We start from the raw sequence: 16,446 nt of genomic DNA on the forward strand, positions 1-16,446 counted from the left end.
GTGAGAGGTGAAGCTTAAGAAGATACAGGTTCTTGATCTTATCAAGTCAGGTCTCGGCTAACGGGAATAGTTGTCGAACAATCCGCTTACTAATATAATTTTTTATAAATTAATTAATTAATGGATCAAGAATAAACACGCCATTGCTAATATTCATATTACATGATATAGTATTATCTCCTTGATACGGTCTCTTCTCTTTCTGATTTGTGTTATTCATCCTCTTAATTTTCTCGTGAAAAAGTTCCAGTTCAGTCGTGAATCAATTATGTTCATCTGATGGATTAGTAATCTCTAAATTACTTTAGCAATATTTAGGTGATATAACACCGAACCTCATTTGTTTAAGTGTAAATACTCTAAGTAAACCTATTATTAACTGTAATATCAAGCCTTGTTCATAAACTTTAAAATACAGTCTTTTCAATTTTATTATGATTCTTTGCTAATGATACCACTGGCTACACCGGATAAATTTGATAACAAATCGGTAATATCTAATTCTCACATTAAGGGAGATTCAGAAGGCAATTATGCCTTTTTGCCCTTCACAATCGCTTTGAGAATGGTCCAGGACGGACCGAAACGTCGTCGTCCCTTCACCTTCTAGTGTGTGGTCTGGTCAACATACTTCAGCCACGTTACTGTGACTCATCGCCTGCATTCAGAAGGCAAGATTCAGTGATTACCAAAACGGTATTGTTTACTGAGCCTGATGTCAGACAGGCCCTCCGGGTGAGTCATGTATAAAGAGGTACAAGGCTTCTTGACTAAGGCTATAGCTCACTTTTTTCTCTATAGAACACGCAGAAATGATCCGATCGAAATACTTACCATTTGGAAGTCTCCCAACTTCTATCTACAATTGAATATCAAGAAGATTCTACAAAATTAATTGGGGGACTTTTGATCATTGCAAACAAAAATGACATTGAATTCACGAAAATTTGCCTGAGCACTTTCGTGGTTTTAACGCCTAAGTGAAATAGTGCTGATCCTTTATAAATCTGTCGAATAGATCACCAAAAGGAAGGCGAACCGCTATGCTGCTACTGATCAAAAGGTCAACACTACAGATCTGTCACAACTATAAAACTATTCTAAGATAACTGCTTTCCAACGGCCAGTTGGACAGTTGAGAAACAAAGTCCTGCAAGATATAATGGACAGACACTTCACTCCTGCCAACACAAAACAGACAGACAGACAGAACTCACAACACAAATCGAGAGACAAAGAACACTGGCAAATTTCTATGTGAAGAACTTTCCCCGCAGAAAAAAGAATTACTTAAAAAGAGGCGAATTTAGCCTTTTTTCCTAACATACCTTCTTAAGAATATGTCAGTTCCAACGATGTCAGAATATATAGCCAAGAACACGATATTCCTTTAAAGGTAGCTAACATATGTATAAATAAGAAGACCATTTCTACACACACAACCAGACATCGTCAAAGATATCCAAAAAATAATCAGAATAATCGACAAATGTAAATTGAAAAATTGAAAATTTACACACATAGCCGAAGCACTAGATGTCAAACTTTCAACTTGAAATATTAACAGTCAGCTTACACTTAAGTACGTACTGCCATCCTCAAGTGTAAGACAAATCTGTAAGGTCGTCCCACACCTGCTACCCCCCCCCCCCATCAGAGATCCACAGAGAAACATCTCATCTCTCTCTTCTTCATATATAACTTCACTCTTGCTAATTTGCATTCGTGCTGGAATCTGTCATATTCTATAACAGACACGAATAACATATATATATGCAACAACGATCACAAAAACACAGATCCAAGTATGTGGAAAAAACCACATGTGAAAAATAGAGAATGTTAAATGCGTTTTCGGCTCCATTCGCCTTCATCAAAGTAAAATAGAATGAAGAAAACGTGGTTTTCTTCACACACACACACACACACACACACACACACACACACACACACACACACACACACAAACATATATATATATATATATATATATATATATATATATATATATATATATATATATATATATATATATACATATATATATACATATATATATATACACATATACATACATAGATATTGTGCACGGTTATGAATTTCATTTCCTGCTGTGAGGTGTGCTCCAAGCGATAGACGGAATGAATATTGGAAAAAGCTCTCCTCTCACATACAGAATAATGCCCGCCGGATGCACCACACGGGGCCATCTCTCCACACACCAACCTTTCAGATTTATATATCTGAGATATATATATATATATATATATATATATATATATATATATATATATATATATATATATGTTTAATTGAATATGACCGCATATTCTGTATTTATTATTTTCTGGTTTAGGGCTTCTATCCCTCTAACTATTTTCTTATCATCAGGGCTTAGCTGAAATAAGAGTTCTCCAAAACTCATTTTCGTAATTTTAAGGTGAAGAAAAGAAGTGAATTACTATAGAATGTATTACACTTATTTATACAATTTGCACAACGTTTCGAACCTCCATGGTTCATTCTCAAGTGAAAAGATCTTACAATGCTGGTTGATTTTATACCCGCACTGGGTCAGGTGATAAGACAATAAAGGTTAAAACATGGGGGGATACATAAGGGATAAATGTGGGGTGAAACATAGAGGGTGCAGAAGGCTTATTGGCCCATACGAGGCATCTCCTATCTACATACAAAGATTAATCCAGTGTAATTGGCCTGTTATGTTGGACATTGTCTTCTGTGTTGCATAACGATGCCAACACAGAAGACAATGTCCAACATAACAGGCCAATTACACTGGATTAAACTTTGTATGTAGATAGGAGCTGCCTCGTATGGGCCAATAAGCCTTCTGCAGTTACCTCTATTCTTATGTTCTTATGTTTCACCCCACATTTATCCCTTATGTATCCCCCCATGTTTTCATGGGGGGATACATGGGGAGAAAGGTGAAACGCCATGCAACCTCTGAAGAGTCAACTAACACAAAACGTGTACCGCCGTCTGAGGAGCTGGAGAAACTCGACAACTTATAATAATCATCTTTGTACCCAATATGTAACTCCTTTTTTGTAACAAAATTTGAATAAAACAAACATATATGTGTGTATACAAAAGAATGGGGGGTGGTAGGAGAAGAAAATATTAAAGTGTTCAGTGAGAATCGACAAGGTCTTCTCTGAATACTCCTTATTTTCTTCTCCGAGGCTAAGGGTCCCCACATTTGCACCAGAGGTGGTACCCCTCACAACTTTATATATATATATATATATATATATATATATATATATATATATATATATATATATATATATATATATATATATATATATATATATATATATCCCCAGAGGTAACATTTGTTTACCTTTGTGTCTGGTGTTTGTACTAGAATTAAAAACAACTTTGAAGACCTTTCCTTCTTTCGATTTTTATAATTCCCTCCGTCATATGTTATCGATTCCTTCTAATCCTGTCTTTCTTTCTTTTTCACATTGTCGTTACCTTGCACTTGGTAGGGGTTGAACTCAAACAGCCATTTGTGTAAACTCCACTCTCGGACGCCAGGAATATTCTCAGTTTTTTGCTATCGTCATTAGCATTGTGTCGTCTGCAAGCAGTGACACGTACGAGCACCATGGTCGTCTGACTCAGTGAGATGGTTGGGTGAAGAATGGTGGTGGTTTTGGTAGTTAATGGTAGTGATGGTTAGTCAGCTGTCACGGGCTGCTTCCTGGGGGTGGAGGCCTGGTCGAGGACCGGGCCGCGGGGACACTAAAAGCCCCGAAATCATCTCAAGATAACGTCAAGATGGTAGTGGTAGTGGTAGTGGTGTAGCAACAAGGCACTAACAATCTACGAACCATTAGTGTGTACATGTATCTCTTGAACCATTTATTTTCCCCTACCTATGACCCCCCCCCTCCTCCTCCTCCCCACCCTGTCTGACCCCTCCATTCCCCTCTCCCCCATCTCTAATCCGTGCGAACCAAGGTACAGTGTTTTCTCACTTGCGGTAGGGAGCTGCCCCGCCACCTCCAACACCTATAGTAGTCACCATCAAGGGAAAGGGGGATTAATGGGGGTGTGGGAGGTTGGGGCTCTGGTTCAGGGGGTAAGGAAGATAGTGAGGAAGTTTTCTTTTCAATATTTAAATGTGATATCTTCTCCATAATGTTGAATCAGGAGAGTTTTCATTTATCTATACGAAATAGTGCTGTCAGGCTGACATTCAGAATTTGCAAAGGAAGTTCAGATGATTCGTAACCATTATGGGGAAGTTTGGGGTTATTAAGTAATTTTAATATCAATATCAACTAACTGTTTTTGTTGTGTTATCATTGACAGGTAATTTCAAAGTTTTCAGCATTTCTTGAGAATTTGAATAAGTAATTACTCATGCGCGGTGAGTAAATTCACATCAATTTTCACATGATCATAAATTCACTCACCATCACAAATTTATCATCACAAATTCACTCATCATCACAAATTCACTCATCATCACAAATTCATCATCACAAATTCACTCATCATCACAAATTCATCATCATAAATTCACTCATCATCACAAATTCACTCATCACATCATCAAAAGTACTGAAGCAAAAAACATCATCCTGCAACTACTGTATTGCAAGTATAGAATTGCCTCGGCTATTTCTTAATCTCAAATCCTTAACAGTCTTGTTAGATCGTGAGCCACCTTTGTCCTTTCTCTACTCACACCTCACACACAGACTTCACCTTCCCATCTCTGGCTATGGAGTGCCTACTTTCTATATAATGTTTCTATTTTCTATATATATATATATATATATATATATATATAGAAACCCTTTCTCTAAGGGGGTTTCGTGTTTCTTCATAACTTTAAGCAAAGCCAAGACAACAAACCATTTTCTATTTCCAGTTTTCTAAGGGAGTCATCACAAGATTTTGAGGCTTCAATTATTTTTTTTTCTCCCAATATTTCAATTTCGGATGTTTTTTGTTTTTTTGTGGTCGTCTGCTGCATATATGTTGCAGAGTTGTGTTGTACTTTCTTTTGTTTTTCCTACGTGTAAGTTGTTCTCCCTTCATGAGGTTTTTTACGGTGAAGTGCTCTCTCTTTCTCTCACTCTCTATACTTTGATCTCAGTCAGACTCAAGCTCGTCTCATCATTTCACAAAAACCAAATGCCTTTGAACCGGAAACCAAATCCTTCAATGGAAAACTGATCTTCAGCATTGACTTTTACGACTCATAAACCTGTTTGTATCTGTGTGGATGTGAGGACTGGGTGATGGATGTTCCCATGTGGATGTGAGGGCTGGGTGATGGATGTTCCCATGTGGATGTGAGGGCTAGGTGATGGATGTTCCCATGTGGATGTGAGGGCTAGGTGATGGATGTTCCTGTGTGGATGTGAGGGCTAGGTGATGGATGCTTCCGTGTGGATGTGAGGGGCTGAAGATGAGCTATTTCTTTCCATTTCCTTTAAATATCTAAAGACTGAAACACACACACACTAAGATCTAATCAACGCACAAACATCTCTTAAACTTGTAAATATATTTCAAGAGATTCCGGCCCTGAGCATTTCCAGCTGGCCTCAATATGTATCTATTATATATATATATCGTTATCCGATACCTTTAGTGAGTGTCTTTATCGTGTATTTTTACCCTGCACCATTCATCTCCTTGTTGCGCATGCGTCATTCAGTCCACCATGTGATGAATGCGTCATTCAGCCTCTATGTGATGAATACGTCATTCATTCCCCCATGTGATGAATGCGTCATTCAGTCCCTCATGTGATGAATGCGTCATTCAGTTCCCTGTGTGTTGAATGCATCATTCAGTCCCTCATGTGATGAATGCGTCATTTAATCTCCATGTGATGAATGCGTCATTCATTCCCCATGTGATGAATTCATCATTCAGTCTCCTATGTGATGACTGCATCATTCAGTCCCTCATGTGATGAATGCATCATTTAGTCCCTCATGTGATGAATGCATCATTCAGCCTCTATGTGATGAATACGTTCTCTCATATATATAGAGAGAATGTTTCACCTGTTTCACCTGTCGCCATATGATGAATGCGCCATGCTCCATGCCAATATTTATATCAAGTTTATGGCATGGAAAGTATCTATGGTACCACCTCACTCTCTTCATCATGATGTTGATGGGTAATGAGAAGCGGATTAGCAAAGCCGCCACATTCCTCATAACACTATTATCTCCATACACTTATTATTCCATACACCCCCTGCAGCCTCCATACACCCCCTGTAGCCTCCATACACCCCCTGTACCCTCCATACACCCCCTGTAGCCTCCATACACCCCCTGTAGCCTCCATACACCCCCCTGAACCCTCCATACACCCTCTGCACTCTCCATACACTCCCTGCACCCTCCATACACCCTCTGCAGCCTCCATACACTCCCTGCACCCTCCATACACCCCTTGAACCCTCCATACACCCCTTGAACTCCCCATACACCCTGTAGTATACACCCCCCTGCATACACACAGGCTACATACACCCTGTAGAGTAGCGATGGCCAGTGCCCTCCAGTTGACACAATGTGCTCTCTCTCTGTATACTCTACACCCTTTATACTCGCTACACTCTCTTAAACTACACCTTCTACACCTCTCTATATGCCCTATTTCATTCCACCTCCCTTCCCATCCCCCTTCCATCTCCCTATCCGTTCATCTTTTCTAGAGCGAGAGAGTAGTAGCAGCTCCGCCATCTCTCTCTCTCTCTCTCTCTCTTTATTTCCATCTCTATTTCCATCCTTTCTTCGTCCCATATACCGTTCTCCTAGATTCTTTCTAAGTTCTCTACTTCCCACTCAGCCTTCCCTCTCCTCTCTCTCTCTCTCTCTCTCTCTCTCTCTCTCTCTCTCTCTCTCTCTCTCTCTCTCTCTCTCTCTCTCTCTCTCTCTCTCTCTCTCTCTCTCTCTCTCTCTCTCTCTCTCTCTCTCCCTCTCTCTCTCTCTCTCTCTCTCTCTCTCTCTCTCTCTCTCTCTCTCTCTCTCTCTCTCTCTCTCTCTCTCTCTCTCTCTCTCTCTCTCTCTCTCTCTCTCAATTTGCTATCTCTTCACAGTTTCTTATCTTTTCTCCTTTACCTCACTGTTCCCTCTTTCTCTCTCTTCCCCCTCTCACCATCTACTCTTCACCCCTCTCTCTCTCACACACCGTCTGTCCGCCTCTTTCACCACACCTATTCTCTCCCTCTCTCACCATTCTCTCCCCCATACCATAAATCTTCTTTATGGGAAGGTCTTGATCAATCCAACAAGACTAGGTGTGCTGGTGGTCATCGGTTAACCGGTTACTTTGCGATAAAGGTAAATCGCCAACTGGCCCTGACGGGGCTCCGGCGGCCGTAATTCGACCGGAGTGGGGTGGGCCTGTGTCGGTACGATGGCCAATTGGGTATTTACGGGTCTTGATTTAACTGGCGATGGGCAGCGTGTGTTTGTGTGTGGGTTTGTTTGTGTGTGTGTGTGTGTGGGTTTGTGTGTGGGTTTGTGTGTGGGTTTGTTTGTGGGTTGTGTGTGTGTGTGTGTGTGTGTGGGTGTGTGTGTGGGTTTGTGTGTGGGTTTGTGTGTTTGTGGGTTTGTGTGTGGGTTTGTGTGTGGGTTTGTTTGTGGGTTTGTGTGTGTGTGTGTGTGTGTGTGTGTGTGTGTGTGTGTGTGTGTGTGTGTGTGTGTGTGTGTGTGTGTGTGTGTGTGTGTGTGTGTGTGTGTGTTTGTTTGTTCGTGTTTGTTTGTAGGGGAAGTTGTTGCGAATGTATTAATATTTACTATTTGTGTCTCTAGAATCGAGCTCTTAGCTCTTGGACCCCGCCTTTCTAACCGGTCTATTTGTGTGTGTGTATATGTGTGTATGTGTATTTTACCTACATGTGTTTGCAGGGATGGGCTTAAGCTCCTGGGTGCCACTTCGCTTGCTGTTGCGTCTATGTTGCCATAGCTTCCTGGGTATTGAGGCATTGTCTTCCCCATAACATACCTTACTCTTTACTCTACTAGCTTACCCCTACAACATGACCCACATAACGGTTAAAGATCGATGCCTAGACGTCCAAAATAATATTTTTTTTTCTGGGATCGAACCCAAATGCAATTCGGCGACGACTCGTGGGTCGAGCCTGCTTACCACTGCGCCACAATATCCTTTTGAAACTATGCACTGAGGCTCAGTGTATACAGTGATGGTTAGCCTTATTCCACTGTGAAATTAAATTAATTCTTAATAGGTTTGCCGTTTATTAGAATATCAAGTAATCCCTCTCCCCCCCTCCCTTTGACCTCTGACTCTGTTTTTCACATAAACAGTCTGTTTTCGTCCCCTTTATTTACGTCTTAAATAATCTGTAGACTTCGATTATGTGTAAACTCTGGCTTCTCGTCTCTGAAATCGGTGCTGACTTCCCCCTCGTTCGATCCCCTTATTTAGATCTTCCTAATTCGCTGATAATTCTTACCTCAAACCTCTATCCCTTTAAGCCAACATTATATTGTATTTACCTCCGCACCAATCTTGTGGAATAGATTACTATACAATGAATTTTCGTCTTTATTTTTAATTCGGATATTGTTTCTTTTCTAGCGATAGGCATTGTTGAGTGAGCAGTATTGCCTGTGCATGAGGTAAGTTGTATATGCTGCTGCTGCATGTCCAAGCTTTGGTCTCACGTAGGTGGTGCATAGGTGCTCTAGGTCTAGAAGACTTTGTCCAAGTTAGTTAACGATTTTGGCTTCCTTGGACAAAGTCAAACATTGATGTGGCAAACATTATGTGAGATCAGGTGGATTGCCACCTCACATATGGGTCATCTCTGTCGTTTCTAATGGCATATTCCGCTACTGACTGTCGCTAGTGAGTGGGCACCATGACACATAAGGAGAGGGGATAACCCCTTAAGACAGAGGTTAGTCATCAGAGAGCATGAGAGAGACGTCTTTGGAGTAGCAGCATCATGGGATCAGGAAGTCGAATTCTACCTCACAAATTAACAGTGTTCCAAGGCCAGTCGACCAAGATCTTCCGAGACAGTTGGGTGAAGGACAGGCTGCATATTTCTCGACCGTAAGAAAGTCTTCGACACAATTCCACTCACGAAATTAGTTGGAGAGGCGTGCAGGAGCGACACAGGAATGTGCTCCAGAGGATAAGGGGATGCTCTGAGCAACAAAAGAAGGAGTTGATTTTTTAAGTGTGGAGAGGGATTCCCACATGGATAGAACTAGCACGTGGACAAAATGATGAAATGGACAAACAAATGGCTATGTGAGTTTAACTCAAACAATTGCAAAGTAACGAGGCTGCATGCCGGGAACAGGAGGCCGGTCATAAGGTACTAAACAGGAGATATAACCCCATCTCTTACCAGAAAGATAAATTGTTCACATCGAAGCTCCCAACTACTTGGGCTGGATGGTAGAGCTTCATGCAGGTCGGCGTTCAATTCCCGACCGTCCAAGTGGTTGAACACCATTCCTCCCCCTCCCCCCCCATCCCATACCAAATCCTTATCATGATCCATTCCAAGTGTATATAATCGTAATAGCTTGGAACTTTCCTCTGATAGTTCCCTTCACACCGAAGCTGTATTCCTGAAGCCCACATTAACCTAATATCATCAGCGGTGTAGGCTAACAGGTCAACACACACACACTACCTTTCAACATGAAAAAAAATCATTCTATACATTGTATCCCATTAATTTCAAAACAGTTTTACAATATATGCGACTCTAGCGTGGAGTCCTTATAACTTTAAGAACATAACAGAAGTTTGAGTAAAACCAGGAGTGTCACTAGATTACTACTCTAGAGCTGAGAGAGAGAGATGACCTATGAGAAAAGTCTAAAGAAATTTAACGACATGTAAGTGGAAGATTGTAACTTACATACAATTACTGAGGAATGTCCGGTGAAGGAAACTCCTTTTCTGTGGGGGTCAGCACACTATCAGACAGAACTGATTTAGCTGGAGAACCTGGACAACAGTCGATTAAAACTGAACAAGCTGGACCAAAGAGATGAAACTCATCGTTCATATGCACAATTAGGCGAGTACTCAAATGTATTTGTGTGTGTGTGTACTCACCTAATTGTACTCACCAAATTGTACTAGCGGGGGTTGAGCTCTGGCTCTTTGGTCCCGCCTCTCAACCATCAATCAACAGGTGTACAAGTTCCTGAGCCTATTGGGCTCTATCATATCTACATTCAAACAATTCAACTAAGTGTGTGTGCCTCTGTGTGTGTGTGTGTGTGTGTGTGTGTGTGTGTGTGTGTGTGTGTGTGTGTGTGTGTGTGTGTGTGTGTGTGTGTGTGTGTGTGTGTCTGTGTCTGTGTCTGTGTCTGTGTGTGTCTGTGTCTGTGTGTGTCTGTGTCTGTGTCTGTGTGTGTCTGTGTCTGTGTGTGTGTGTGTGTGTGTGTGTGTGTGTGTGTGTGTGTCTGTGTCTGTGTCTGTGTCTGTGTCTGTGTGTGTCTGTGTCTGTGTGTGTCTGTGTGTGTGTCTGTGTCTGTCTGTGTCTGTTATCCTCTCGTTAAAATCATTGCAATGCAAATTTGTTTATCGGCAAAAGAAAAGTTCTCCCTGATCTTGAACAAAAATAAGCCAAGAAATGTACGATGTGAATCTTGCTTCACCATTAAACGTGGCTTACAACGCTCTACCTGCTTGCCAACCTGGACCCGGCCCTTCCATGACCCTAGTTGGGCAAGGCGGGAGGGAGGAGGTGGGGGGGAGAGGTGGCTGTGGTAGATTGGGTGATGGGTAAAGGGTGGCAATGGGAAAGGAATAGAGGGAGGGGAGTAATGGGAAAGGAATAGAGGGAGGGGAGTAGGAGAGGAGAGAGAGGTAAGGGGGAGCATCAACATTGCACCAACGCTTCCCCAAAGCCAACTGGATTGATGTTATGGTGGCTACGTACCCCTAATGTCTTCTACAATCCAGAGTACTCGCTGTGCCTTTTCTCTGACCCCTTCACACACCTTTTTTTTCAAATAGATGAATATAGATTTTATCTATTTTTGTGTGTTCTGTGTCTCTTCCTTTCCTTTCTCTTATATACATCTTTCAAGAGGTTGAAACACCGTAGGTGCCATGCAGGATATCAACAAAGAGAAAACAGGTGCTCTCAGAGATAGTGTTACAAGCACACGCTCTAAGTGACAAGAAAAACCCGGCCTGAGCTCTCCGTAACGACGGTATTCCAGTAGTTATGGTCACTAGAACATAGCTTCGGTCGTTAATGTATCAGTGATTTATAAACCAGCTAGTTATATACCAAGCCAATTACCTCCGTACCAATGCTCAACCCTGCACTTGGCAGACATTGCACACAGCACTCCTATCCGAACACACACGATTCACCAGCACATGTCTCGCTGGCGACACACATGATGCCCTTAGACTTAACAATGTGGAGGGAATAATCAGACTTAACACAAATTTTTAGAATCATTAAAAATTCACATTACCCCAAAAAACATAGTTTCCATTTTTGTTAAGGTCTTGCTGGTGGCCATTTTTAGATTTTCCAAATGTCCGTAATAACTAAGGATGTACCTCAATATACCTGGTTATAAATGCTCGTCTACCAATGAAAACTGTTGTGAATACCACGAGGCTTAGTTGTGAATACCACGAGGCTTAGTTGTGAATACCACGAGGCTTAATTGTGAATACCACAAGGCTTAGTTGTGAATACCACGAGGCTTAGTTGTGAATACCACGAGGCTTAGTTGTGAATACCACGAGGCTTAGTTGTGAATACCACAAGGCTTAGTTGTGAATACCACAAGGCAGTGTACATGGAATTCCTTCCTGATTTACTTAACAGTTTCGGCTTGTCGACCTTTCGACTGATTAAACTTTCATTTTATGTTTTCCTTCTAATATGGCCAGGAGGCAACTTGGCTTGCTTCATGGCTCTGGGGGCTGCGTTAGTTCAATTGTATTTTTGTATTGTGATGCTCACGTGTTATTTCCATGCATTGTTGCATTTGTTTCCTGTTTCTTCTCCTCTCTTATCTCTGTAATTTGTTCCATATCCTCCAGTTTATTTTATTTTGAGCCGCTTGATAGTGGCATTTTAGCAATGACACTGTCAACCGGTTATTTGCCGTCATGCTGTATCATTTAGTGATGGTATGGAGAGCTTGACAGGATCTGTACATCTTCATTTGACGTGATTCATCACTTCTTGAGCTGTCATCCTGCTTAGATCTCTCTCACACACACACACACACTTATATTATTGTCATATAATTCACTTTTCTCTAGATAGGTCTCATTTTCTTGTGCAAGAAAATTTACCTATTTAACAAATTTTCAGGGTCGAGCCACAGTTTCTGGGCTCCCCCTTTTCCAACTGTTGGTCGACTAATGTAATGACTCCATACCTCGTTAGTTCTCGTCGAATATGACTGCGTGTGTGTGTGTGTTGTCTGCACTGGGAAGGTCCTGTATAAGTTAACAGGCAAGGGGGTCAACCCTACTCGGGATTACCCATACATACTCACCAACCGGACCGCGTACGGAGGTAGTGTAACATCCTAAGGCAAGCTTCACACTCCTACCTTGATATTCTGAGGTGTAGGGAGGGTGGGAGTGTGTCAGGAAGTGCCGTTGTTAGCACCTTTGGATTATTATTATTATTTTGGGGAGGGAATTCAGCTTCGAGCAGGCAATAGTGGAGACGACATTGGTCTCCTTTAAGGCGTTCTGCTTTGTGTCTGGAGAAAGGAGACCAATGTCGTCTATGCCTTCAAATGCCCAATTGGGGACTGTAAGCCTCAAAGAACTCAGTATATAGGCAAGACAACAACATGTCTTTCCAGGCGATTAACGATGCATAAGCAACAGGGCTCCATTAAGGAACATATAATCTCTTCCCACAACCAGACCATCAGCAGAGAAGTCTTAACAAACAACACAGAAATCATCGATAGATACAGCGATAGCAGGCGGCTTGACATCTGCGAGGCACTACACATCAAAAAGTCAACACCAGCAATCAACAGCCAATTAATGCACAACTATATTCTACCCACTTCAAGACTCCGTACCAATATAGAAGCATCAAGAGGAAGTATGGGCCAATAGGCCCTTTGCAGTTACTTCCATTCTTCCCTCTCATTTATCCAATTTATACCCATTGTACCGTGTTCTGTCTTGTGTTGGTCAAAAGTTTGTTCACCTCATCCAAAACTGTTGCAAAATATCACCTCACCCAAATGCGAGTATATAAGACAAGATGTTCAGTGCTTGCATTAGTAAAACTCTGTTTAGTGTTTTCAGGTTACAGTTGTGTGTGTGTAAACTAAAGTCTTTGAAAATGTAATAAGTTATTACGAAACGCGTTCAAGCGTCGCGTCAGATTAGAAATAAAAATGAATTTTGGAGAATTGATTTTTCAATTACCATCGACAGTAAAAAGAAACATAAGAAATATTGAGAAAATTCGTGTTAGAATTATTAATCTTACTTTTTCGATCATATTTAACAACATATGTTTACAAGAAAGACTGCTACCAAAATATACTAATACATATATATATATATATATATATATATATATATATATATATATATATATATATATATATATATATATATATATATATGTACTGGCTGCCTGTCCCCTCGACATAAAGAATCATGAATATTGTGAGCGGTAGTGATGTTGTATGGGCATCCTGTGGGTACGCGTGGGCAATCTTGACATGATGCGGGCACGTCAATATTGACAGTCATTCCTTGCAGGAGTTGTGGTGTCTCTGGCGGTGCGGGCGGCAGAGGGGCGGGTGTGAGGGCTATAGGGGGGGTGACAATGCTTTATGTAGCGCACTACACCGTGTCTGACTGTATAATACAGGCTCCACCTGGGTACACGCCTGTCGCCTGCCCTCCACCTCCGCCTCCGACACCCATCCCCACTGTATCTTGCAACGACCTGGCCGCCTCTGCACCCACCTCTCGCTACCTCGCCTCTGGTTGAGAGTATAGCTCTCCTACCTCTAGACTCTTGAGTCTGGAGATGTAGGTCTAGATTACCAGCTCTTAATGTGGCCTCTATAGCAACAGCTCTCACTCCAGCTACTCAACCACCAGCCCTTAAGAGAACACAGATGCCCCCAGGAGGCCATAGGTGCCCCCAGGAGGCCACAGGTACCCCCAAGAAGCCACAGATGCCCCCCAGGAGGCCACAGGTGCCCCCAAGAAGCCACAGATGCCCCCAAGAAGCCACAGATGCCCGCCCCCAGGAGGCCACAGGTGCCCCCAAGAAGCCACAGATGCCCCCAAGAAGCCACAGATGGCCCCCAGGAGGCCACAGATGCCCCCCAGGAGGCCACAGGTGCCCCCAAGAAGCCCCAGATGCCCCCAAGAAGCCACAGATGGCCCCCAGGAGGCCGCAGATGCCCCCAAGAAGCCACAGATGGCCCTCAGGAGGCCACAGATGCCCCCAAGAAGCCACAGATGCCCCCAAGAAGCCACAGATGGCCCCCAGGAGGCCGCAGATGCCCCCCAGGAGGCCACAGGTGCCCCCAAGAAGCCCCAGATGCCCCCAAGAAGCCACAGATGGCCCCCAGGAGGCCACAGATGCCCCCAAGAAGCCACAGATGGCCCCCAGGAGGCCACAGATGCCCCCAAGAAGCCACAGATGGCCCCCAGGAGGCCACAGATGCCCCCAAGAAGCCACAGATGGCCCCCAGGAGGCCACAGATGCCCCCAAGAAGCCACAGATGGCCCCCAGGAGGCCACAGATGCCCCCTAATACAAGCTTAGTTCCAACGTTCGCCAGCCTCTCGCTGGGCGACCTATATGACAATCTTTGGACATATGTGAAGCTGACGAGCATCAGAAGAGCCACTAAGGACTCTTCAGAAGAAGGTATTTAGAGCACTACGCTATCTCCATCAGTCGTTGAGCACGCAATCCCGGCTTGGAGTCCCCTTACCGCGGAGCACAGAAGGAAACTTGAGAACATTCTTGAGAAGTTTGCAAGGAGGACGACCCCAAAACAACTTCGAAAATGGGTTCAGGAAAAAAAGTTGAGTTTGGTTCATTTAATGTACACCTCGTACCCATCCCGTGGGCGGCAGTGGGAAAGGTCACAGAGGGATCACAGGGGTCAAAGGTCACAGGGGGGCATTGGGATCAAGAACTGAAATCCAAAAAAATTGTTTAACCAAGCAAATTACAGCACAGATGAGGAAGCCATGCTTGATGACGGAAGAGTCTGGTAAATCAGTCAGCTTTGCATCACGCGGGCGAAGGTTCGAGCCCCAGCAAAGGCATTTGGAATTTCTCGAGTATTTAAAATGTAGCCTGTGTACTCTGTATTCTTTAGGTTTATCATTTGATATATAGATATATATAATAAGAAATGTTAAGGGATACTGTACGCCAGCAGTGTGCTCCTGGCAGTGTGGGTTCGAGGCACTTCTGGAGTGTGAGTTTTCAGTTGCATATAGTCCTGGGGACCATTCAGGCTTGTTCGCATAATAAGATATAGATATATGGACTATGACGAAGTGCAGTGTGACACAGATGGTGTCAGATGTTGGCTCTTAGTCTCTGGCAATAGTAAGATATTGCTAAGCGCAAACTGGCTGTTGATAAGTCATTGGGAAGTTTTGATATACAACGCCTCGAATTATGTCTGATCTTCTATTGTCGTTGTATCTATCGATTACTTCGGCGTTGTTAGACAGTGTATCTCCAATGATGGTCTAGTTGTTTATATAAACGCCGTGATCTTTTATGAATACAGAGGTTTGCACAGGATTTATTGATATAGTCCTGAAGGTCAAATTCAGTAACATGTGTCTTCAAGTCTGATACGAAGCGCCCGAATGATGTAACCAAGGCTGACCTGCAACTCGAGCTCCTTCACTCATAAATATCTTGTTGTGAAATGGACAACCTTGAGTCCATTAGACTAGTGGACCATCGCAACACCCTCGACACCTCTCTCTCCCGTGTTTAAGGCTCTCCCTGGCTGTGACAGGTCCTGTCAGTTGAGGATTGAGAGGCGTTTAGAGAGTTGGGGGCTCCGTCATAATCTTCTGGTCCAAGACGGGAGTTGGCGGGAGAGGAGGGGTAGAAGGAGGACATGATAGGAGGCCCAGAAGAGGCGAAGAAGGTAAAATAGGAACTGGAAAGAAGGATGAGGATGCTGGACATCTTACTACGAGCTTCTACACATCATATTCCAGAAATTTCACTCGGAAAATATTCCATCTGATCGTTTTTCACTGAAGTTTTCCCATTCGTCTGCTCTTTAATTTGCAGGTATGTTGCCTTAGCTGCTTTTCGGGGATTATAAAGAGTATTTTCTCGAGCGGAAATATCACCTTCCTTAACCAGGTTGATATTGGTCGTATCTTTGATGATCTTGGAGGGTATTTA

General features: G+C 42.9%; 1 protein-coding gene across 1 annotated transcript; it reads left to right on the forward strand.

The window, feature by feature from the left end:
* Window positions 1–14,162: 14,162 nt before the first annotated feature.
* On the forward strand, window positions 14,163–14,933 carry LOC123747704 (basic salivary proline-rich protein 2-like). The gene has a single exon (XM_045729926.1). It carries the CDS (start codon window positions 14,163–14,165, stop codon window positions 14,931–14,933), a length of 771 nt encoding a protein of 256 aa, XP_045585882.1.
* Window positions 14,934–16,446: the final 1,513 nt, after the last annotated feature.

Source organism: Procambarus clarkii, chromosome 82 (assembly GCF_040958095.1).
Source record: "Procambarus clarkii isolate CNS0578487 chromosome 82, FALCON_Pclarkii_2.0, whole genome shotgun sequence".
Taxonomy (NCBI): domain Eukaryota; kingdom Metazoa; phylum Arthropoda; class Malacostraca; order Decapoda; family Cambaridae; genus Procambarus; species Procambarus clarkii.

Bases quoted from the DNA above. Each gene is read 5' to 3' on its own strand.
- LOC123747704 (XM_045729926.1), top strand. From the start codon at position 14,163: ATGCCCCCAGGAGGCCATAGGTGCCCCCAGGAGGCCACAGGTACCCCC.